This window comes from Coenobita brevimanus, chromosome 60 (assembly GCF_032717465.1).
Source record: "Coenobita brevimanus isolate Jiangsu-jjx chromosome 60, ASM3271746v2, whole genome shotgun sequence".
Classification (NCBI taxonomy): Eukaryota; Metazoa; Arthropoda; class Malacostraca; order Decapoda; family Coenobitidae; genus Coenobita; species Coenobita brevimanus.
The window spans coordinates 8,492,105-8,516,888 of record NC_137013.1 but is presented as its reverse complement, the minus strand read 5'-3'; the positions used below and the strand labels follow the sequence as shown (position 1 = coordinate 8,516,888).

The window sequence follows — 24,784 nt, the reverse complement described above, 5'->3', positions numbered from 1 at the left end:
AGTATTCGCCAGACGATTTTATTCAGCCAACATCCCCCTCGAAATGAAGGAGTTAAGTGTATCACATGGAGAAATAATCTGAAGTTGAACAAATGTTAGAAAGCTTTCTGAGGCCCTGAGAATACCCTTAGCCTACGAGAATATGATGCCAAGACTCACAGAATGTAACACCGTAGACTGTGTATATATCCAGCTGAGTTACATCACGGTTAAGGTGTGTGTACAATAACATAATGGCAAGATCACACACACACACACACACACACACACACACACACACACACACACACAGAAGGCGGTGGCTCAAACGGAAAAGAGGTTGCCTGCAGTCCTACCTGGCCCCCGTTCAAATACCCGATGGGGCAGGGAAGAGTTTATGGGTTTGAATGTAATAAAATAAAGACTTTGTGCTGATTTTCCAGAAGGCCAGTCGACATGTCGTAAAAACACACCTGCTAATACCAATACCCCAGTCCTGTATGAGACAGCCCTAGCATGTATTCAACATAGACGGTGGGTGTTAGCGCCGAAGTGATGACATGTGGAGACGTAGAAGTACTACAGGACTTTGGGGATATGCCCTGGGGATAGGCCAATAAGCCTCTGCCCACAGTCGGACACACACACACACACACACACACACACACACACACACACACACACACACACACACACACACACACACACACACACACACACACACACACACACACACACACAGTGAGGAGAGTATTATCACGATCAAAAACGTCCGCCGACATTTCCCTGCGAAATTGTGTCCATGGTTTGTGTGATTTGAAAAAAAAAAAAAAAAAAAAAAAAGGGAGAGAAATAAGAACACAACAGATTACGGCATGGACGGTTACTCGCTGATGTTGCGCGAGATATGAAAAATATGGAAGGCAGGTCACAATGATGCCAAGGAAAAACATGAAGAAAGGAACTGGTGTTAGAGGAGAAATTAAGGTCATCCGCAAATAGTAAATTATATAATACCTTTCAGTACATACACTGAGGATGGTTGGTAGAAAAAAATAAGATATTGAAGATATGACACCTCTTCTTGAAAGAAATATCTGACCTGACTAACACACGTCTGTCTGTAAAAATTTTGCACTACGTATTGCAAACCACTCTATTATCAGTATATAACATTCCGGGCTAACGACATATTCCAGACACACTTACTAATTCATTATAAGATATGCAAATTCATGAACATAAGCCAATGTAATTAGTTGTTAAAACCCACATTTCCATTGGCATTTAAATCGAATTTGATTGCTACAATTATATTTTCCTTCAGTAAAACAGTGTCTTTTATTTTAAGCTGGCTTTAAAAGATTTTATTCACTTTATGATAAACTCTTCATAATCAAGAAGATAACAGAACAATTTTGATCAATCCCTTTGGTACAACGACGTCAGACGATAATATTAAGGTTAGAAGAGACCTCTGGTATGACAACTCACATTATCAACAGCATGTAATTAACGTTTAGCTGTTACACCATAAATTCCTTCAGATCGAAGAAGTAAAATCGATTGACCGTAAGAACATTGCAGTTAAAATAAGGCTGTAGATGCTCCTAAAACAACAAACAAACAAACAAGTTCTACAGAAAAAGGCTTAGGGAGGTCGCTTCCAGTCCCTTCACTAAGAGAAATCTCCCTGACGCTGATTAACATCGTTCCATTGTAGCAATGGTAAAAGATAAAAAGACGGAGTTGTACAGAAGAGGCCAACAAACAAACCATAAATACAGAATTATTTCACAAAATGTCCAAGCATCAATAACTAAAAATATCCATCTCCTTCACCCTCACCCTGACACAACAGCAACACGTGTCCACATCCCTGTAACCTTCCCCCCAACACACCCACACACACACACTGACACACCCACACACAGCCAATATTATCTTGACGTTACTATGTATGAAATTAGTGAAGCGAGATTACAACGCATTTGAATTTTGAGGAGAAACTAAGTCTCACTGTTTTAACACTGATGAGACGGCATGATAGAAGTATAAACCATAATTGTCAGTGCAACTTTCCCCAACACAAATTCCTTTCATCCCCCTCCACTCATCCAAACTAAATTCCTTTATTCCTCTCCCTTGCTCCAGATTCTCTAGACTCCCAACAAGCCTACTCCCCTCCTCAGTCTCCCTCTCCACAACTTTTAGCCACTCGCTCTCCTTTTCGCCTCCCTCACGATCACGATCCACTCCTCCATCTCTTCCCGAAACCCGGCCAAACCCTACCACCCGACCCTCACATTATCCCTGCCCCTCTATTCTGTGTCACAAATTATCTCCCTCCCTCTTCTCATCCATACCCTTTCTCCTCCCCACATTCTACGAACCACTCCCCTCTCTGTCATCTTCCTCATCCCTACGAATATACCGATCCTTCTTTTCTCCAGTCTCCCCCACTCATACAAGATGCCTCTCTACACCCACCCAGACTTCTGCCCTCCTCTAATCCCCACCCGTACTCCCCTCTCCCCTTCACCTCACTACCCCTCTCCTAACCCAACACCCTCTCCTCACCTTATTTCATCAAGCATGTTCTCTCTCTCTCTCTCTCTCTCTCTCTCTCTCTCTCTCTCTCTCTCTCTCTCTCTCTCTCTCTCTCTCTCTCTCTCTCAAAACAACGGGCTGGAACCAGACAGCCAACATACTTCAGATTTCATGAGGCGTATGGCTCATATAATATTCTGTTCTCCAGATTCAGTTTCCCTTTTTAGTAGTCTTTGCACGGTGCTGTTCTGTATTCCAGTTTCTCTGCCCCTCCCCCTTCACCATCTCTTTATTTGTCGAGTATCCAGCATCCTCCGAGAGGGTGGGCGGTGGTGCTTGAGTTAGCAAGTCCTGCCGGCAACCAGTAGGACTCGAGTTTCTTTTCCATACTCCTAGACATCATGCTTTTAGATCATACACTTAGACAAAGTTTGCTGCCCATTGTCCCTGGTCATCCAGCAGTGACATGTGGAGATAAATGGTACGTTGTAGGAATGCTGGGCCTCAGGGAACGGGCTCTGAAGCCTATGCCCACAGTCGGACACATAAAAAAGTACAATCAGACGACGGGGTATCACATCGACCCTTGCGGGTCATATTCTGGAAGGAGATTAGGACATGATTACGGTAACTGTCTGCCTCAAGTACCCTCGTGTAGTAGATAGGAGGTAAGCCTTCTTCTTCAGCATCCTCGCTCTGGTAGTATCTCTCTCTCTCTCTCTCTCTCTCTCTCTCTCTCTCTAATCAGCTTCATTCAGATTAAGGGTGACTACAAACTGGAGGGGTTTGATATAGACTGAATTTACCTCATTATTAAAAAGAAGTCTCGTTTTAATCTCTGCTTCCACACGGTTCTGTTTCGCCCGGGGGGGGGGGATTTAATGGGTTGGGGGGCTCAGATGTAGATTTTTCTATCTGTCTATTGCCAGACGCCTTAGTCCCGTACGGGGTGGCCACAAACAAAACGCCTCCATGTTGCCCTGTCCCCAGCCATGTCACTATCCTCCCCCCCTCCAACTCACACGTCCCTCTCTCTTATACCTCTTCACTACATTCCTCCATCTCATCCTCGGCCTCCCCTTCCCTCTCCTCCCCCCTCCACCTCATTCACATACATTCTCCTCGTCAGTCTCTCGCTCTCCATCCTCTCCACATGAAGAAACCACCTTAGTGCATTTCTCCTAACTCTTTCTATCACATCCATGCCCACACCACAACGCATCTTCACATCCTCATTTGTCAGTCTGTCTCTGCATGTAACACTACATGCTCCTCTCAGATAACTCATTTCCACTGCTCTCACTCTTGTGTCCTTCCAACAAGGTCCAATCTTCACTTCAACACGTTAGGGTTGGTATCACAATACTATCATGCAACGACTTTTTTTTACTTCCATGCTCACATGTTCACTTCCCTATTTTTTATCACTGCTTTCCAAAAAAAAAAAAAAAAAAATTACTTCGAAATGATCTCTTAAGCTGGACAATTATTTACAAGACGCGGCAAAAGAAAAAGTAGTTAACGAGTGTAATGATGATTTTGTATTTTACTCTGGCTGCTTTCCAACGATTTATTGGACTTAATATGCTCTCTTTGATGTCATTAAAATCATCGTCCATTATTACATAAGCGACGGTGACTTTTTCCTTTACTGTAATTCATTCTTGCTGCTTCCAGTTTATTTGATTTAACTTAAGGAAGACTGTTCATTGTAGAGTTCAGATATGGCCTTCATTAACCCCTCCCGGATGAGTAGTGTTAATTACACTGGCTAAAATCGTATACGGGTTGCAAGAACTGAACCGAATTATGGATTCCTAGCGTCAGGGCTCCAAGACCATAAGACATACCTCAAAGCAAAAATACTTGGTTAACAATGGAATGGGAAGGAGACGGAGAAAGGGTTTTGCTGTAGAAGTGGTCTTGGCATTGAACTGGTTTTGGCAATGAAGTTGTTTTGGCACTGAGGCGGCTTGGCAATGAAACGGCTTGGCAATGACGTGGTTTGACAATGAAGTGATTTGGCGATGAAGTGGCTCGACGATGAAGCAGCGTAGTGATGAAGTGGCTTGGCGATGAAGTGACTTGGCAGTGAAATGGCTTGGTGATGAAGTGTCTTGGCAATGAAGTGACTTGGCGATGAAGCGGATTGACGATGAAGTGACTTGGAGATGAGGTGGCTTGGCGATGAATTGATTTGGAGATGAAGTGGCTTGGCGATACAGTGGCCTGGCGTTGAAGTGGCTCTGCGATGAAATGGCCTGGCGATTAATCGGTTTGGCTATGAATCAACCAGCCTGGTCGGCTGATAGAAAGGCTTGATCCAGAAAAAGAGGAAGGATCGACGTCAGTGGGAGGTCCTTAACCTCTCCATGCCATGAATCCAAGTGTCTAACCTGATAGGAGCAGCGGGAAGATAGAAGCTGGAAGAATTACGGAAAAATCAAAAAGAGAGGTAGGAAAAAGGGAGAAGATTCAAGACAGAATGCCAACTTTAGTCGCCTCTTACGACAAGCATGGAATCAAGGATACCATGGAAATATGCTACCCCATCCTTTCCAGAAGGCACAGGTTGCAAAAAGATAATACAGAAACAGCATAGTGTATGGGTCAATCGCCTAGCTTTCAGTTACTGATACTCAAGCAAGTACAGCGATCACCAAACACTCTCCATTGATACTGGAGTCGTACTAGTAAGTTTTATTTCTATCGTCTGTCATATCATTTAAAACCTCTCATTAAAACCAGTAGCAAGGAACCTTGTTACGGTGTTGACATCTTCCTTTAAAATATTCTTCCAACTGTCGGATGATCTAATTATACTTGGTAGATTCCCCTTTGTGACAAGCATCTTCACCCAGAGTGTGTCACTAACCACTCCACTTCAGTGATGTACTTTTCACTTCATTCTCCCTATACTCAGACAACCTCCACAGTTCAAAGAGTCTTTTGGGGAGGCTCTTCGAAGTAAGGAGTATAGATATAGCTTTCATTTACTCCTTAGGTACCAGAATCCTCTCCAAACATGGGCAAATGGTACAGAGATTACTTAAGCTAAAAAAAAAAAAAAAAAATGCATAAACGGATGAAAGAGTTGAGAGTTCATTTTTGCCATTACCAGATGACTTTATTCAGGTTCTGAGGAACCTTTATAATGAAAAGGTTAATATATCCACATTCTTATTCGAGAAGCCATTTGTTGGATCTCTCAACTAATGGCTTTTCTTAACATCACCATTACGATGACGTCTTCTTTTAGTTTGCTCATGCTAAAGCCAGGCGACTTTATACAGCTTAAGGGAGGGAGGGAGTCCAAGTAGGCTTTATATAACTACCTCAATTACAACTCTCTCCTTAGCTACGAAGGTCCCTCCGATGGAAACAATAGTATGGGATAAGAAGTGATCTTACTGAGAGGGTTAAAGTAAAGGATATTCATCATACTGTATTTACTGTATACTCGACTGCTTCTCCAAAAGCAGACTCGGCATTAATATTACCAAACAGCCACTTGTATTGCCTCTGTCGGAACGAGAGGAAACGCAGGTGTGGTGATGATAGCTCTTTATAACTGTTCAATATTCTGTTCTGGTTATTAGATTCAATCCACTCCATTACAAAGGATGATGATCACGACTACGACGATAGAAGAAGGAGGAAGAAGAAATGAAGGATACAGCCGGCTACACAGCCCTTCAGTGCCTCAGCCAGGTGCATGGGTAGTAATGAAGCGCAGAAGGGGATGAACACATAAGGCCACACCATTTGCCATGTAAACCAATGGCTCTCCAAATCAGAGAGATAGTTGCGGCGCCAAATCCATCCACTGGGTAATTGCTTTCTGGTCAAAACACGTGAGCCTGTGAATCAGCAATAAAAAGAAATAACAATCAAAGCTCTTCACATAAAGCCCCGATTTCCCCGTCTAGTATAATTCACCATTACCATCCGAACCTCCTTTCCCACCCTAGGGCATTGTACTTTAAATACAAGCGACTCTGAATCATCACTTCCCCCTAGCACACACACACACACACACACACACACACACACACACACACACACACACACACACACACACACACACACACACACACACACATCTCGTTTCATTAGCCTCAGTCTCACCATCTTGGACACTATGCTGTGATGAGAAATCGATGTAATTATATTCTACTCTGCTTAAGAAAGAAGCGGCGGTATGTTATTACTCAGAAAATCAGAGTTAGTGTGATAAAGAGAATATGCAGGTCATGTAAACCCAGACTAACTTTAAAAACAGCCCATGGCAATCGAATGTCCATTTAATTATATTCTAGTCTAAACAAGAAAACCCATCCATCCATGACTACATATTGGCCTGGAAAAGGAAACTGAATCTGGAGAACAGAAAACTATATGAGCGATACGCCTCATGAAATTTGAAGCACGTTGGCTATCTGGTTCCAGTCCATTATTTTGAGAGAGAGAGAGAGAGAGAGAGAGAGAGAGAGAGAGAGAACATGTTTGATGAAATAAAAAGGTTGAAGGAGGCTACTTTGTCATCACTGTTAAAAATGTTCACTTCCTGTCTGGAATTTTAAAGGGGAGGGTCAGAGATTGAGTTAGGAGAGGGGTAATGAGGTGAAAGGGAGAGGGGAGTACGGGTGGGGGTTGGAGGAGGGGAGAACTACGGGTAGGAGTGAGAGTAGAGAAGCATCTTGTTTGAGTGGGGAAGGGAGGCTGAGGGAAATAACTGTCGGTATATTGGTAGGGTTTGAGAAGATGACAGACAGACAGGAGAGTGGCTCGCCGAACGAGGGGAGTAGACAGGGTATGGATGGGAAGGGGGAAGAAGGTAATCTTTGACAGAGAAGGGAGGGGCAGGGATAATGTAAGCGTCGGGTGATAAGGTCTGGTGGGGTTGGGGGGAGGGATGGAGAAGCAGTGGGTGAGGGGACAGAAACGGAGGGGAAGAGAATGACTCAAAGTTACGGAGAGTGAGAAAGAGGAGGGAAGGAGTCTGGCTGGGAATCGAATGAATCTGGAACAAGGGAGGGGAATGAAGGGATTTGGTAGCGATGAAGGGAGGGGGATGAAAGGAATGTGTTGGGGAAGGTTGCATTTACAGTTATGGTCAATAGTTCCATTATGCCGTCTCGTTAGTGTTAAAACAGAATGAGATAATGTTACTCTACAAAATTCAGATGTATTGGAATCTCGCTTCACGAGTTTCATACACAGTAGCGTAAATGTAATCTTGTTCATGTGTGTGTGGGGGGGGGGGGACAGGGATGTGAACACTTGTTGCTGTTGTGTCAGAGCGAGAGGGAAGGGGATGGATATATCACATATTGATGGTTGGACATATTTTTAGCTAATTCGGTATTTACGGTTTGCTTCTTGGCCTCTTATTTTAGCTTTCATTCTTTCTACCATGGAACAATGTTAATCAGCATCAGAGAGATTTCTCTTAGTGAAGGAACTGGAAGTAATATCCCTATGCCCTTTTTAGTAGAAGCTGTTTTGTTTTGTTTTGTTTTGTTTTAAGCATCCACAGCTTTATTTTTATCTGCAAATGTTGTACTGTCAGTCGCCCTGTCCCCCGCCAATTCACTGCCCTCCACCCACCTCACAAACCCTTCTCTCATATACCTCTCCACTACATCCCTCCATATCATGCTAGGCCTCCCCCTCCTTCTACCCCTCTCCACCCCTCTCACATAGACTCTACACGTCAGCCTCTCGCTCTCCAGCAGAAAGCAATTACCAAGTCGACGGATTTGGTGTCGCAACGATCTCTCTGATATGGCGATCTTTTAGTTTACATGACAAATGGTGTGGCATAATGGATTCATCTCCTGCTGCGCTTCATGACTGTCCATGCACCAGACTGAGGCATTGATGGGCTGTGTAGGCGGCTGTATTCTTTTTCATTTCTTCTTCTTCATCTTCTTCCTTCTTCTTCTATCGTCGTCGTAGTCATCATCATCCTTTGATATGGAGTGGACTGAATCTAATAACCAGAACAAGAAAACCCAATAATGAAAAATAGTAGCTCGTCTTCTAAGTGCCTGCAACGCCAAGCAGCAGGTCGTTGTTGCCGGAAATCCATCTAATTACAGTTAAGTCAGGATACGAGCGGAGGTGAATCATGCATGGAAAAATTCGAGGCAATGGAATGGTGCACTTTTGTGCCTGGAACACAAAGGGGGTGGCTTTTGTGAGTCTGATCTTATTTGTCCAACAAGCTGTAAAGTTCCCGTGCAACGTGCAACCCTATACCCTATAGACTCAAAAATAACGCAAATGTAACATAAAACCAGCACCCCACAGCACTGTTACAGCACACCACACCTGCCTTAACACACTGCAGCGCTACACCAGCAACAACACAACACCAGCACTACAACTGCCATAACCTACACCAAAGCACTGCACCTGCAACAACACAACACCAGCACCACACCTGCCATAACAAACACCGAAACAGTACACATCCAACAACACACCTCCCGCCAAAATTCCTACTTGTTACAACTTACCCACAACCCCATACTGGCCACACCAAACCTACCACACTCCACTATCACCCCCACAACACTAACCATCCACCACATCGCACATACACCATCAATTTTGATTAGCAGACAAATTTTACAATCATATAAACCACTACATTATTATATCACTCCACTTTCATCACAATTTCCTATGCCATCATAAAACGCTACCATGAAAAGTATGTATCCATAGAAATAATGATAATATATATTCATTTTAATCATGAAAATATATGTTAATTTTTATCTTGAAACTATATTATAATCATTTTAATAATGAAAAATATATATAAATTTTCATCATGAAAATAATATCCCTTTAATGATGGAACTGTATATTAGTATTCATTTTTGTCATCACCACTCCACAACCTCATTATCATCATCATCAAACTACACCATCGCTGCCACCAGTACCAACACCACTACCATTACCACTCACCGATTTCACCACACTGCACCACAATACCACATTTCACCACTGTTCACCGCAATACTACATTCCACCACATGCATAACAGATTCTGTAATGCCTAAGATAGGAACGAGTACCTTTAGGGGGCATTCGACTCTGACTACTATACTCAATGCATTTTAACTTGGTCCAAACTTTTGTCTTTCTGCAGCTCATTTCACGTAGCAGAGGGGCAAAAAAAGACAATACTACGGCTTTACATCCTTTCAACAGCACTTCTTCGTGACTAGCACCATATTCTAATGTTACTCTCTTGCTACAACTCAGCATTCTAGATAAAGAGAAGGTAATTTTAGGTCATGTCAAAGTGAACAGGGTATTTTTTTTTTCAGCAAAATAAATTATCTGTTGTTAGACTAAATACACAAACTCTTGACATAATAGTGACACTCATTTCACACCTCCATGACACCATACCATTTCTCTCCACATCGCAGCTGCACCATACATAAAACTAAGCCCCATCACACCTCCACACTACGTTTTTCCCACTATAGTTCACCACCATTCTACCATCAAACCTTCCCCATCAGCATCATACTGTCATCAAACCTTCCCCATCAGCATCATACTGCCATCAAACCTTCCCCATCAGCATCATACTACCATCAAACCTTCCCATCATCTGGTAGCGCTCATGACTGAAATGTCACTCAGCCTAATTGCAGAACTTCTACCTATCAGGAATTCTTTTCTTCCCCGAACTGCTTCTCTCTGGATCTCGCTTCCCTAGATTTGTTTCCCCCCAAACTTCAACTTACACCTGTTCAAACCCAACTGTTACGGATATTTTATGAATGGAGGACGCCTGTAATCTGGCGTATGGATTATTATTATTTTCTTTTATTCATTGGTTTTTCCTCCCTCTGTTCTATTATTTCAAAAAATCAAACCTTCCCCATCGTCATCATACCACCATCAAACCTTCTCCATCAGCATCATACTATCATCAAACCTTCTCCATCAGCATCATGCTACCATCACACCTTCCCCTTCAGCTTCTTACTACCATCAAGCTTTCGACATCAAGCACACTAATTCATCATCATGCTACCATCAAACCTTCTCCATCAGCATCATACTATCATCAAACCTTTCCCTTCAGCTTCATACTACCATCAAGCTTTCGACATCAAGCACACTAATTCATCATCATCTATATCAATCTATCTGCTGTATATACCTAGGCTGCTTCTCTCAAGGAAAGGGAGGTAGCAGAGACAGGACGACACACTCCCCATTTACTCATCCATTCAAACATTCATTCGCATCTTAGCCCTAAAGGGAAGAAGGGACAGATCCTCACTGCACCACACTGCACAAGGGTCAACTGCACAGTGCAATCAGTGACATCCGCAGCAGGGCCCGACAGTAGAGCTGGTTTACCCCTGCCACATCATAATAGACCCCATCCCCTTACCCGCACCTGACCTGACTGGCTGATCAGACCAAATGCGGGAGAATATCCCCTCAGGGCTGAGTCATCATTTATTCACTCACAATTTCTCTCCATTTATTTCTGTCACGCACAGCCACTCTTCCTAACTCAACAGATATCCCTCTCACATCCAGCGCTCTCTTCACACTGTCCACCCATCCTATTTGTGGTCTCCCTCTCAGTCTTACACCTCTCACATCAGATCTAGTTATCTTTTTCACCAATCGCTCATTATCCATTCTCTCCATATGCCCAAACCATCGCAACACCCTCTGCTCAACTCTATCAGCCATCTCCCAAACAGCTCCAGTTCTCCTTCGCACTTCATCATTTCGCTCTTGATCCATATGCGTCAATCCACACATACTCCTCAGACACCTCATCTTCATTACATTCAACCTTTACCTCTCTGCTACACCCATATTCCATGTTTCAGCCCCATATAACGCAGTCGGTACCACAACACCCTCATACAGCCTTCTCTTTACATCCATTCTAAGCGAACAACATCTAAACACCTTTTTCATTCCTCCCAGCACCTTTCCTACTTCATTCATTCTAAACTTCACTTCTGCATCTATTCTTCCATCCACAGCAACATGTGACCCTAAATATTTAAAACACTCTACCTCCTCAAGCAACTCACAATTCAAAACTATATTCATCCCCCTACTATCTACCAACCTCGTACACTTCATCACTTTACTCTTATTCTCATTTACTTTCAATTTCCTCGTTTCACACACCCTTCCAAACTCCTCTACTAACTGTCTCAATCGCTCCTCTGAATCAGCCACCAGTGCAGTATCATCTGCAAACAACAGCTGCTTCAGATTCCACTCTCTACCATCAACATCCACCAGACTCAGACCTCCACCTAAAACTCTTGCATTCACCTTCCTTACAACACCATCCATATAAATATTAAACAACCAAGGTGACATCACACATCCCTGTTGCAGCCACACTCTCACAGGAAACCAATCACTCACAGCATTTCCCATTCTTACACACGCTTTACTATTTACATGAAAACTCTTCACTCATTTTAGTAACATACCATCAAGTCCATATCCTCTTAAAACAGTACATAAAGCCTCCCTATCAGTTCTATCCTACGCTTTCTCTAAATCCATGAATGCTCAAAACACATCCTTGCCTTTTGCTAAATACTTTTCACACACTTGTCTCACAGCAAACACCTGATCCACGCATCGTCTCCCTCTCCTAAAGCCACACTGCTCATCACCAATCACTCCCTCTGTACCCTCTCTAACTCTCATAATTAACACTCTGCCATACACCTTACCTACAACACTCAAGAGACTTATACCCCTAAAGCTAATACATTCATACTTATCACCCTTGCCCAGTCAAATGGCACCATACCTTTCACAAAGCACAAATTCAACGATCTTACTAACCACTCAACAATAGTCACTCCACCACCCTTCAGGCATTCCACAGCACACCCATCCATACCTGCAGCTTTCCTTGTTTTCATCTCCTTTACTGCCTTCTCCACTTCTTCCTTCGTGATTAAAGAATCATTCAACTCTCCCAACACATTTATTCCTTGCACCCTTCCATCCGCCACAATCTCAGCCACCCTTTCCTCCTCTACATTTAACAATCTTTCAAAATACTCTGCCCATCTCTTCTTTACTGCATCCATCTCAATTAACATCCTTCCATCCTCTGCTTTTACTCGCTCTTCCTTCCCAGACTCTCCTTTGTGCACCCTTTTCACCTCTTTCCAGAACATTTTCTTATTCTATTGAAAATTCTCAGTCAGCCACCTACCCCACCTCTCATCTGCTGCCACTTTAGCATCACGCACAACCCTTCTTGCCCTATTCCTCTTTTCCTTATGCCTCTCATATGACACCTCATCCTTCCTCTGCAGCCACACTTCATATGCACGTCTGTTCTCAGCCACAGCCATACCTTGCACCACCATTCACTTCTTTTTCTTACACCTCCACCCACACGTCTCACACCACACACCTCTTCTGCATGCTCCACCACAGCACTCTTAAACAACTGCCATTCCTCCTTCACTCTGCCATTTTCCTGATCTTTCACTGTGTTCCACTCATCTTTCATTTTTTCCTGATACTCTATCATTTTCTCTCTTTTATCCAACTCACTCACTTTCAAAACCTCCCTGCCATACCTAACCCTCCTAGCTCTCACCCATCTCTTACCTACTCTTAACTTCCCCTCCACCAGGTAGTGGTCAGACATACCCCCACCCTCCCCTCTCAGAATTCTCACATCCAACAATCTTCCTATTACATTCCTAGACACAACCACATAGTCCATCAAAGCTCTATCAACAACCATTCCACCCTCCTGTCTCACCCATGTATACTTATAAATATCTTTCTTCTCAAACAGCGTATTTCCAATCACCATCTCTCGCCCAACGCACATCCCTATCATTCGTTCCCCATTTTCATTTCTTCCAGGCACACCATGCATACCAACTACACCTTCAACTGCTACATTTCCCACTCTAGCATTCAGATCTCCCATCATTACCACATTCACATTCGCTCCAAAACTCTGCAGACACTCATCAACATCATTCCAGAAAGACTCCCTCTCTTCCTTATGTGGTAGGACTACATATTATATAGATAGATAGATAAATAGATAGATAGAAGCAGGGAGTCAGATGATGAGAGGTGTTGTGTCTGCGAGAATCGAGCAGTGCTAAACATGCTTACACACTCTGACGCGAGGAATGCTTGAGACAGCGTCTAGTGGCCATATACACACATACACACATGCTTACACACAGGCTACGGGAACTTTCCATCCACGAGGAACACACGTGACACACCCCTGCTACACCAGAATTTAGGAAAGAGAGCTCAGATGGAGGTTAGCCTTAGAACAGAGAGGTCAGACGGAGATTAGCCACCGAACAGGCGAGAGAGAAGTAGACAGGCCTCAGAGGAGACAGGTGACGGGAGAAGGGCTTGGCAATTTGAGAGAGAGACAGATAGCGAGACAGGGAGGTAGCTACCCGGGACTTATACTCGTCCGTGTGAGAGACTTGTTAATATTTCCAAGACAAATAAAAATAGTCCCATACTATTCTTTACCTCTCCTGTCACTACATGACATTTGGTAGCAGCGAACGTATACGAACCTCGTCTACGAATCAACATTAAATTCCTACAAAATATCAAGATTGAAAACAATCAACAACATCAGCTCCTGACAGTATTCTCTCCATCCAGCCCCCTCCGTCTCCCAGATCATCATGCTGATGCAGAGGTCAAGAGATCACACAACGCCTTGCAAGTAGCTTAACGACAAACCAGCAAATCTGTGGACATCGTCTCCGAATTAAAAGCAAATTTCTACAAAAGCAACCGAGACTCTACAAGATTAGCTTCAGTTCTACAGTGAATCACTACAAAATATAGCCTACAGTGCAAATAGTCTATAAGTCTTCATCCTACAACGAGTAAATCACAAGAAAAAAGGACCAAGAATACATCAAGAAAGAAAGAAAACAAACAAACAAACAAACAAACAAACGAAGAGTGAGAGACGACTCACAACTCATAACCACCAGACCTCACCCTCCTCTTTCTGCTACATCCACCCAACCCCCTCCGCTTACGCAGGTGTGAAGAGGTCAATGCACGCAGCAAAACACCAAGTCCATATTTACAACTCATCTTACTCACCCGTCTTCACTCAAGTTACTCATTGCTACTCATTCACTCACCACAGCTACCAGTGTGGGAAGCCGACGTCACCCTGTGCTGAGACGACAACACGTTAATCAACCCGCGAAGGACAACGCTATCACCACGTGCAACACCACTCACACCATTTCCACCACGGTAAAAATTAGTGAGTTACATAGTTACTTCATTCATACAATACACAGTGATAGACAATAAGCTTCTGCACAAACATATAAAACGTGCTGTATAGTTACAGCTTACAATTCATATACCTACTTCAATTATCTTCATAATTCAGTCATTAAATACTTGCACCAACAATAAATATTCTACACTGTATATATTCATTCATTTATTATAACATTTATTTACTACCAACGAGTGTTACCATTTATACCTACATAAAATACGTGTTTCATACATACAGCTATACATTATTACATTTACAAAGTGATAAAGAAAATATACAATCACAGTTACTCAGTGAGCAATTAAGAGAACTGTATCAAACATTTATTAATTAAAGCTACCTAGTGGAAACAGATAAATTAACTTACAAGAAAAAAAAAAAAAATGGCCAACACAAATGCCGTTAGCAAGAGTGAACATCTTCAACACAATCGTGAAGACAATGATTTCCACACAGTGCTGACACACATATTACTCACGATAGGTACGATTGAACAACAAGTCAGTATGTATAGTTAATACTGTATATAGTATATATATTTTTTATATAAAATAACAAAATATGGGGCTATATAATATCATTTTCAGTAATATCTGTGCAATATAAACTAAACTTTAAAAAAGTATCTCAAGGAAATTAGTCAGCAATTATGCAACCATGAACAACATGGAAAAAAGCGTACACAAGCAAAGAAAAACAAACTATAGAAAATCAATACATACAAAAAAAAAAAAGAAAGAAAGAAAGAAAGAAAGGAAAGTAAAACAGAAAGAAAAAAGAGAAATAGAGTAAGATCACATAACAAACAAATGAAAATAAGTGTAAATGTTAATACATAAGTCAAAATACCACATAAACTACAAACAAAAAAGCAAATTGTTGTCTCCACATACAAGTGGCACGACACATCATCACTATCATCGATCGCAGCATATGTTAGGACTGCAGTTATTACAATTATGTAACTCCATATTATAAGTATGTAACAGTTGCATTAACAAGATGTGACTTTTATGTAACTTTAACTACAATTATGTAACTACAAACAATACTACAAACAATATGTACCATCTATGTAACAGTTACATTAACAAGATGTAACTTTTATGTAACTTTAAGTACAATTATGTAACTACAAACAATATGTACCATTATGTAACAGTTGCATTAACAAGATGTAACTTTTATGTAACTTTAACTACAATTTTAAGGCCAAGACACTTATGTAATAGTTGCATTAACAAAATGTAACTACAATTATAAGGCCAACACAATTATGCATTAACACAATATAAGTCATACAATTATAGCACAATTCTGTATTACCAGTATCATCATACAAGTTAGGTGAAGTATTAGACATTACTAAAGTGATAACTCTATGTAATGTATAACCTAGCAGTATTACCATTGCACAATTATATGCGTACGTCTGTTGTACATGCACGTCATACAAAGTGTTATACAACAACCATTGCATTTATTCAAATATGTATACAACTTATTTAAAATGTAATATTACTGAATAATCACTATTTACTATGAATAATATATGTATACAATATTCATACAATTATGTTACTTTTACAATATTATGTATTTCACTTAATTAGCTTATAAGTTCATTATAATGTATATATAATATGTATTAATATGTTATGACTATTAAATGTCGATGGTACGCCATTTTCGCGCGACCGAGCAGTGTGGTAGGACTACATATTATATAGATAGATAGATAAATAGATAGATAGAAGCAGGGAGTCAGATGATGAGAGGTGTTGTGTCTGCAAGAATCGAGCAGTGCTAAACATGCTTACACACTCTGTCGCGAGGAATGCTTGAGACAGCGTCTAGTGGCCATATACACACATACACACATGCTCACACACAGGCTACGGGAACTTTCCATCCACGAGGAACACACGTGACACACCCCTGCTACACCAGAATTTAGGAAAGAGAGCTCAGACGGAGTCAGAGTGTGTAAGCATGTTTAGCACTGCTCGATTCTCGCAGACACAACACCTCTCATCATCTGACTCCCTGCTTCTATTTATCTATTTATCTATCTATCTATATAATATGTAGTCCTACCACACTTATCCCTTTCACTACCAGGCCCATATACACTCACAAACACCCACAATTCACGTTCAAATTTTGCTTTCACCCACATCAGTCTCGATGACACCTCCTTCCATTCAATCACACACTGCTGTACTTCCGGACTCACTGACAAGGCCACACCCACTCTTGCCCTTCCTCAATCAACCCCTGACAATCTTCCATTCACACTTCCAAACATAGACTCACCCTTCCCTTTCATCTTCTTTCACTCAGAGCTAACACATCCATCTTTCTTCTCACAAAAATTCTCCCAGTCTCCTCCCTTTTAGCCTCAATCGTACTACATCCACACACATTCATAGAACCAATCTTCAGGGTCCGGGGATAACTCGATCCCCCATCGCTTTCTCTGGTCTGTCTCTTTTTAGGAACTAAAAATCAGAGGAGGGGGTCCCTAGTCCCCTCACCCCGCCTCTTTTAGTCGCCTTTTACGACACGCAGGGAATACGGTGGCAGTATTCTTCCTAATACAACCTGGCCGCAGATTAGTAGTACCACTCCATAGTGCGGCCAGATTGTGTGCTACCATCAAACCTTCTCCATCAGCATCATACTATCATCGAACCTTTCCCTTCAGCTTCATACTACCATGAAGCTTTCGACATCAAGCACACTAATTCATCACCATATTTCATCTCAATCACAGCGACACACTTCGCCACACCATATCCTTTACCACACCAGCACCACAGCACATCTCTTACCAACTACTCAACACCACACCACCACCACACCAGCAGCAGCACACCGGAATTGCTTGATACATGCACCATTAATCAAACGGTCGAGAATACGTCAGGCGTGAGTGAAATGCTTACCCACTACAGGTTGTGGCCAGGCTTGGAGGGGGAGAGAGGAGGGAAACCGAGGAAGGAATGAGGAGAGGAAAGGGAATGAGAGAGTTGAGAGGCAGAGAGAAGTGGGGGATAAGTGAAGGATAGTGTAAGGGACGGGTGGGATAGGGAAGTAGAAGGGGTGGGAGGGGACAGTGGAGGGAAATAGGGAGAAGGATAGCAGCATCGGAGGGATTGAAAGGTAAGGAACAGGGGTGAGAAAGGGAGGTGAGAAGGAAAAGAGAGAGGAGAGGGACTGGCATATGGTCAAAAGGAGAGAGAGAGAGAGAGAGAGAGAGAGAGAGAGAGAGAGAGAAGGGGGGGCAATGATGAAGAAGTGAAGAGGGGTAAAGGGGGCCGAGAGAGGGAAAGGAATGAAAGGAGAGAGGGATTGGCAGAGTGAATTAGTAAACTGTAGGCACAGGACAGGCAGGGAGAGGAAGAGAAAACGAGCAAGAGAGGAACACGGAAGGAAACTGAGAGGATATGGGAGAGAAGGAAGAAAGGGGGTAGTAGGGGAGAAAGGAGGAGAGGTATTAGCAAAATATTATGGGAGAGAGAGGAGGGAGAATGCTTAATAACAATAATAATAATAACAACAACAATAATAATAATAGTAATAATAATAATAATATAATAATAATAATAATAATAATAATAATAATAATAACAGTATTAATAATAAGTTATAATAATCAACCGCTAAACGCCTTCATCCCGTAAGGGATGACCAAAAACAAACTCCCTCCACGTCGCCTTGTCCTCTGCCAACTCACATACCACTCTCATATATCACTCTGTTTTATCCTTCCACGTCATCCTTGGTCTGGCCCTCTTCTTCTTTCCCTCCGTCTCACTCACATATACTTCTCTTGACAGTTTTATTTTTCATACTCTGCAAATGGCCATACCGTCTCAAAGTATATCCCTTAACACTTTTAATCATAGTCACATCAACAGCACAACGTTCATTTACTTCTTCCTGTGTCTGTCTGCCTGTCCATGTAATTCTAGACGCTCTCCTCAGGTAGCTCATTTCCGTACGTTTGAGTAGGGATTACAATTCTGTCTTCTTTTTTTTTTTTCCTCCACGCTCTCTTACATATTGCTTATCACTGCTTTCGCAACTTTTCTCTCCTTATGTGCTCTTTCAAGCACTTCTTCCTCTAAACTTTTATCCTTACGGGTCATATTTCGTAAGTACTTGAAAGCACTCACATTCTCCATTTCCTCACCATCCAGCCTCACTGTGCCTGCTCTAACTTCATTTCACTCAAAGGTAGTTTCTTTACATTTATCTACATTTACTTTTATATTGTTTCCTACATACATCCCTAAACTCATTCACCAAGCCCTACAGCTTACATTTATCTTCGCTTAACAACGTGCTATCATCAGCAAACAACAGTACAGGAATTTTCCACATCCTACCCTCTCTCATCAGAGACACTCCATCATCCACTTTCCTGCCTAGTATTTTTTGTAGCTCCAACCATATACATTCTGAACAACCACTGAGACATGACACATCCCTTTTTCAATGCAAACATCATATTAAAGACCTCAGTTCACTGCCCACAGGCATTGCAGTCCTGGCACCCTCACACATACTCCTCACCACGTTCAGCAACTTCCCATCATCTCCATATACTGTTATTATCTTCCACATTCCTTCTACATTCCCTATCTATTTACTCTGACAAATGCTTTCTCCACACCCAAGAAGGAAGCATAAAACTTCTTCTCCGTCTCCAAAAAAATTCTTCACTCTACGTCATAGAATGAATATCTGTTTTGTGCATCGTCTTCCCTTCCTAATACCCTCTTGTTCTTCTCCAGTTAAAATTCTTCTGTTTATACTCTATTGACAAGCATCCTACCAAATATTTTTACGAATACAATGAGAAGATAAAAATCTCGTGATTGTCACACACTGCTCTTCCTCCCTCTTCCTTGAATAACAGAACAAATCTACCCGACAAGCAATCCATCGGAACCCTACGTTCCTCCCAGGCCAATCTGCACATCTTCCATACCCATTACATTACGAAGTCTCCCCATTATTTCACCATTTCACCACACATTCCGTCTATCTGTTGCTAGATGCCTTGAAACCCGAAAGGTGAGGCTTCACCCGAAAGGTGAGGCCTCAAACCTCTATCACATTCTTCCCCGGTCTTCCAGCAGTAGGCATGATAATCACTATGGTAATGTCTTTGTTATCGTTTGCAGATATCATAATGATCAACCCTATTCACTCAACAGCAAGACAAATGCCATTCCTATCTTACTCTACTCTGACCAATTACTGTTAGTCTGTTCCATCCAATCTCAGCAGATCATATTTTGTCTCTCCATCTAACTTTCCGTCTGCCTCTTCCTCATACTACATCTCTGAGTTTGGCACTTGGTTGCCCAGACTCTCCGCTTGTTATCAATTCTAAGACGGCCTTGACCTGCCGACATTTATTTTTACTTCATGTCGGCAGTAATTATAGCTCTACTTTCCTTCATGGCTACAGGATGCTGTTACTTAGCAATTTAGATTCACGTCATTTTCATTCTTTTAAAAGTATCCACTCCAAATTTCAGCAGGTGACATAATGTAAGCTTTGTTCCTGTGTTACATCAGATGCACTCACCCTTGATTACCTGAATTATTCAGTATAATTCAAATCTCATCTCTTTGAATTTTCTAGCATTCACTCCTAAGATATTTGTCACATAAAGGTAGGGTAAAGATGGGGACAGAGTTATCAGGAGCTTAGTCAAGAGGCTCAACTCCATAACTACGGCCTTTGAGCCTGTAGCGGTTATTTAACAACTGTCCAAGGATACAAGGTCACTGCATCATCCGGTTACCACAGTTACCTCCCCTAGGTGTTACCCTAGTTACTTGTTTTATTTTCCAACTCACAATGAGTGATGCCAGCTGCCCGCAGCAGAGTCTGAACCCTGGCGCTATGGATTCGCCTGCTTCATAGCGAGTAACACGACTACTCGGCAACCGCAACTGAACAAAAGTGTCTGATGTTTGTCGAAATATCACTCTAGGTGTACTGAGAACAGAAATGGTCACGCAACACAGCTTTTGGAGCTTCTGGCAATTAGGATTTCTCCCAGTTGAACAAAATATTTTGGCATTAGCCTGAACAAATAAAATATCGAGGAGAATCAGTCACAGCGAAAGAGTTAAATCTGCCTCTCCCCACAGTACCCTAATATCTACCTCCTTTGCCAGCCTGCTCTTAAACTGCTTAAAGAGTCATGGGCCCGTATTCTGGTCGGTTACGGAAAACTCCCTCACACCTGTTCCTAAGCGATTTTTTTTTTCTTGCTAATTGCGTCTTACTGTCCGCTTCTTTGTCACTGAAATAATAGAAATACCATCACACTCTACATAAATAACATACAAATTTATATTAATTAGCAGTATCCAGAAATAAACTGCTAAAAAAGACAAGCTAGAGAGCTTTCTTAACTAGCGAGAAGACGGACCATGGAGACATCAAGCACCCCATATGCAACCCCAGCTTTACCTCAGACTACCCATCTCCATACCTTCCCACTCATATACATGACCTAAGGCCATCTTACGCCAGAAAATATGAATATCCGCTACATATTTCTGAACTGCAGCTGAGCATGTTCAGTGGGATAAATCACACCAGATGCTACGCTACGTACATCACATACCGTGGCGTCTGGTGTGAGATGTCATTTATTAATTTGATAGAAACTCTTCACGTCTTCTGATGAAGCTTAGGTTAAATTTCACCAGGTGACTGAAGTTTAAGTGTAGGTCTTTTAAACCTGTTATAGTATGATTACTTCTGGTGGGTAACAAAAAAGATAAGCTAAGATAAAGCTGATGGGTTCATATCCCATTTATGGGTATAATTCCCTCTTTTTAGTGGTTAAAAGTGGTATAGTTCTTAGTGAGGTTGACTTAAGTCTCCCTCCCATCCCATACATTTGTGTCACTAACAAATAGCCTCTGTATCAGTGTCATGCTTTCTCTAGATCCATAAAAGCTATAGACAAATTCCTCCCATCCTCTAATCACTTTTTGCAATTACCGTATTTCTTTATGCAAATACTGTACTTGATCTACTTACATTAGAATTCTTGTGGATCTCATACTTCTCACCATCAATACATATTTTTTTTTTTATATCATCGCACAGAGTACGAAATAATCGTATTATCATCATCATCATCGCAATAGAACAACAACTTCACCAACACCACTGCTATCATACTGCCCACGTTACCCCACCATTACCAACGTCCACCTTCCTCTCGTTCCGGTCACCAACTGCTCCTAGTAATTCATTTTCCGCTCCATCTGGCTCAAACATAATCCTGTCGTCACCGTCAAAACATCATTCTTTAGCTCAGCAAGCTCCTGGATAAGTTCTTCTTCATCTAATCCCCTATACTGCCGTGATGGGTTTGAAGTGTAAGTTAGCGAGGTCAAACACTAGCAAAAAAAAAAATAATAATTACTTTAAAAAAATACCCGTAGCATAATTGTCCAAAGCTGAAGCAAACCTATTATCAAGTCTGGGTGGGCTACCAGAGGCACCACTGAGGATACATGCCAGATATTACCAGGCTTGCTGGAAAGCGACACCATTCAACATTGCAATGAAAAGGCACAGCATTGACATACGATGCCAGGTGAACTGCTCCTTCCTGCCCAGAACATAAATATACCACCCAAGGGCATATCTTAAGTGTGTGCCCTCATAAGGTCAGCAGCATAAACCGAGGGGCACTGTAATATTAATGTATATGTAGAAGCTTAGGTATGTTTGAAAGAGAGAGAGAGAGAGAGAGAGAGAGAGAGAGAGAGAGAGAGAGAGAGAGAGAGAGAGAGAGAATCAGAGTTGAAAGGGTGTAAAAGAGAGTTTAGACTTATTGCTAAATGCTTGGAAAGCATAGCTTTTTTTCTTTTTTTTTCAGTATTCCCTCATCTATCATTTTGCAAAGTCATGGCCTATCCTCAGGGCACACCCTGTATTTGCAATCTCTGTCGATAAAAAGATAATATATACATCCCACAGGCAAATAATAATATGTAATAGGCAAAATAAATCACTAACCTGAAGGTCCTGGAATGCTTCCTAAATCGACAAAAATGTAGTGGAAAACAATACTGTTGGATGAGACATGTTTTGTTGCTGTATCAACATAATAAAGTTAAGGATGTAAAACAATAGAAAATAAAAACACAAATATTAAGGTACAAGAGAACAGAGTGATAAGTGATACACCTGAGAAGAGGAGCAGAGAAGACCATACAAGAGAATGCATCATCGTCATTATCATCATCATCCTGACCTGTTGGTAGTTCTGCCACTATTGTGCTGCTTATTTCCATGTTCCTTGATTTTTCTTTACCCCAACTTCAGGCAGGGAAAAAGATAATGATAATGATAGTCATGATGATAATGATGTATTACTACAACATCAACGGTGTAGGAAACCTATGGAACAACCTCATAGAGTAGTTGCTTACCTGTGGTCAACAAGTCTGCCCGATGAGATGAACCGTGATTGAGCAATAACTCCTGAGCCACCCCTCACCTATGCCGCTCTTCATTTTGTGCTATCACACTTCGCGCTATCCTAACTTACGCCATCCCACTTTATGTTATAATGTCTAACGTCCCCCCCCCCTTACCTGACACCGCCGCGGGAGTCGTTGTAATTAAGCCTGTGGCGGTGATGGTACCATGCGATATGTAGGGCCGTGGCGGTGGGCACGTCTGACACTCGACACTGCAGTTCCATCGTTGACCCAGCACGGTAGAACTTTTCACGCACCTCCACACCACGCTCGTCCAGGATTTGTATGGACGCCTCTGTGACCAGAAGAGAGGTGGGAGTTAGCAGGTGGAATAACATAAAAAGAAGGGGATGAAGAATCCAAACCAAGTTCGTTAGAGAAAAGGAAGCGGTTAGTATGGGCAAGGAGAAGAAGCACTAAAAGGAAAAAGTGAAGCTGAATAAAAATGATAAGAATAAGGGTTCAGCTAATATCCCTGGGGGAGAAAGGAAAGACGGGGTTACTACGGAGGAATCAAAGATAGAGAAAGAATGGAGACATACACCCCTTAAAAAGGAAAAAAAAAATTCTTCGGGCCATTCCCTGAACTTAATATCTTGAGAAACGGACGAAAGAAACTACTTCAGTCAAATTTTCACGAGGGATGTACCAAGTTTCCATTCAGTCTATGCAGTTACTGAATGGCACAGGAAAAATATAAATACTTAGAATAAGTCATCAGGACTTAAGGGACTGCACTTGGTCATAATTAAAGTTGGGATGGAAGACTTAGCTGAATCTTTTAAGCTTACACTTCAATATTCATTCTACATGAGCCACAAACCAGCGGACTAGAAGACTGTCAACATAACCTCTGTATTTCAAGCTGGGGAACGGAACTGATTCTGATAACCTCTGACTTGTTGTATGTCTAATATTGGAACCACGTTTTAAGGGATGGAACCACGTATTAAGAAAGGAAATAGAGCGCATGAAAGAATCTGAACCCTATATTAAACTGGGAATTTGGATACTGAACAGACCGTTCGATGGAAACTCAACTAATCAGAATGACAGAGCAATGGATGAAAAGTTTTTTGGGAAACCCCTGTAGCGGGTGTTATATACGGTGATATCATGAAGGCAATTGACAGGATGCCTCACAAGAGACTGTTGAAAAATATAATAACCAACAGCAAAGGACACAACCAATTTAGTCTGGATAAAATATTTTCTTAACAACAAGAAGGACACTGTGATAATAAATAAGATCGGAGGGAAATGATCTTCAAAGCAGAGTATCTTAGGAATGAGTCATGGGATCGTTACAATTCATATATCAATGACTTACCTGATGACTTAGAAAAGGGAATAAAACTTATC

At 41.8% G+C, this 24,784-nt stretch overlaps 1 protein-coding gene across 1 annotated transcript in view; it reads right to left on the bottom strand.

The window, feature by feature from the left end:
* Positions 1–24,784, bottom strand: part of LOC145403271 (hemicentin-2-like) — a 177,709-nt gene that overhangs the window by 15,618 nt on the left and 137,307 nt on the right. The window contains exon 7 of the mRNA XM_080275086.1: positions 23,537–23,717. Within this exon, the coding sequence (XP_080131212.1) occupies positions 23,537–23,717 (181 nt within the window). The remainder of the gene's footprint in view (positions 1–23,536; positions 23,718–24,784) is intronic.